The sequence below is a fragment of the Volvox carteri genome (assembly GCF_000143455.1).
Source record: "Volvox carteri f. nagariensis unplaced genomic scaffold VOLCAscaffold_41, whole genome shotgun sequence".
Taxonomy (NCBI): domain Eukaryota; kingdom Viridiplantae; phylum Chlorophyta; class Chlorophyceae; order Chlamydomonadales; family Volvocaceae; genus Volvox; species Volvox carteri.
Window position 1 is genome coordinate 957,481 of NW_003307584.1, and position 1,530 is coordinate 959,010.

General features: G+C 62.4%; 1 protein-coding gene across 1 annotated transcript in view; it reads right to left on the reverse strand.

The window, feature by feature from the left end:
• The window catches only part of VOLCADRAFT_95102 (uncharacterized protein), a gene marked incomplete at both ends in the record, with an annotated part of 19,719 nt that overhangs the window by 1,928 nt on the left and 16,261 nt on the right, over positions 1-1,530 (reverse strand). Inside the window, 3 exons of the mRNA XM_002954264.1 lie at positions 3-421; positions 716-826; positions 1,176-1,434. Of these exons, the coding sequence (XP_002954310.1) occupies positions 3-421; positions 716-826; positions 1,176-1,434 (789 nt within the window). The remainder of the gene's footprint in view (positions 1-2; positions 422-715; positions 827-1,175; positions 1,435-1,530) is intronic.

Consider the following 1,530-nt stretch of genomic DNA (forward strand, 5'->3'; position numbering starts at 1 on the left):
ACGCCCCCTTGGCCGCCATCAGGGCGCTGGCGCAGACGGACTGATAGCTGAACGCCTCCAGCGGCCCCGCGCCCAGTTCGGCCTGAACGGCGCTGGCGTGGCCGGGCACCAGATAGTCGCCCTGCGTCGCCGCCGCCCCCAGATGCTGCAAATCGCCGAGGCTCAAGCCCGCCCCATCCAGCGCCGCCCGCACCGCCTCAGCGCACATGGAGGCGTTGGAGTGCAGCGGCTCCCCGTCAATGTTCAGGGCGTAATGCCGCCCCTCGATCCCGTTCCAGCGCAGGGCGCGCCGCCCGACGGCGGAGGCCCGCCCGCCGATGCGGCCGATGAAGTCCTCCATCCGATCATTGCCGATCCGCTCGCCGGGCAGAACGGCGCCGGTCCCGGTGATGAAGACGTCGCGAAGCTCACTCATGGAGGGCTTGAGGGGGAATGGACGGCTAGTTGTCATTAGTTTGGCTAAAGGAATGTGAGCGCCATGGCCTGCTACCAGTTGCCTGCTTGCCTAACCATAATCGCAATGAGTTTCCATCATTCTAACCACCACCAACCGCCAGCCGTTAATCACCAACCGCCAACGCTGCCAACGAGTTTAGAGACATTTTTTAAAGACACCTCTCCGGAAACTGTAGAGGCTCCGCGCGCTTGACACCAACTCCCGCCCTCCCGCCCTCCAACCTTTCCGCCCTCCAGCCACCAGCGGAAACCTACACACCTGAAATTGGAAGTGGATGGTGCTTGGTCTTAACGACTGTACTGCCGTGCTGGACATGCTCTGCAACAACAAATGTACGGAAAACGGCGAAAAGAAAGCTACGGCAGTCAGCTGCGACATTAACAACGGCAGGACTGTTGCAGGACTGGACAACATTCACATTCGTGGGTCTGCGCCAACGCGTCTAGATGCCCCCCCGGGCGACACGCCATCGGATTCCCCCTCTCGCCTCGCCTCCCCCGCCCGGGCGTTCGAATGGGAATTCAACCCGGTCCAACGGATAGAAGTACGGAAATAATTCCCTTCCCCTTCATGTACGACACACTCGCGGAATGTGGAAGGAGACAGGAACAGAAAAACAAGGGAAAAATTAGGAAAAAAGGAGAAAAAAGGAGAAAAGGAGAAACTTAAAAGGAACATGAAGAAACAGGGACTCAGCTTTCGCCGAAGCGACACTCACCCTTGCGATGTCGACCGCCGCCAAACGTACGACGCCTCGAGGCGGCACGCGTCCCGCCGCCTCCTCGCTAAGCCCCATCACCATCTCCCACAACACCGCCCACTCCTCAGCCAGGCCCTCCGCCGCCGACATGCGATCCACCTCCTCAGCCAACTCGACGGTGGCGGCGGCGCCAGCGGCAACGCCGCCGCCGCCGAAGCTTAACCGCGCCGGCGCCGGCGCTGCGCCGGGATCTGCGCTGGTCGTACCTGTCTCGGTGCTGCCGTCATGGTCGACGCCAGAGCCACCGCCGGGGGGCTGTATCGTCAGCCGTACGCGGCGGAAGCTGGTGCCAGCTGTGGCGGCGGCGGCGTTG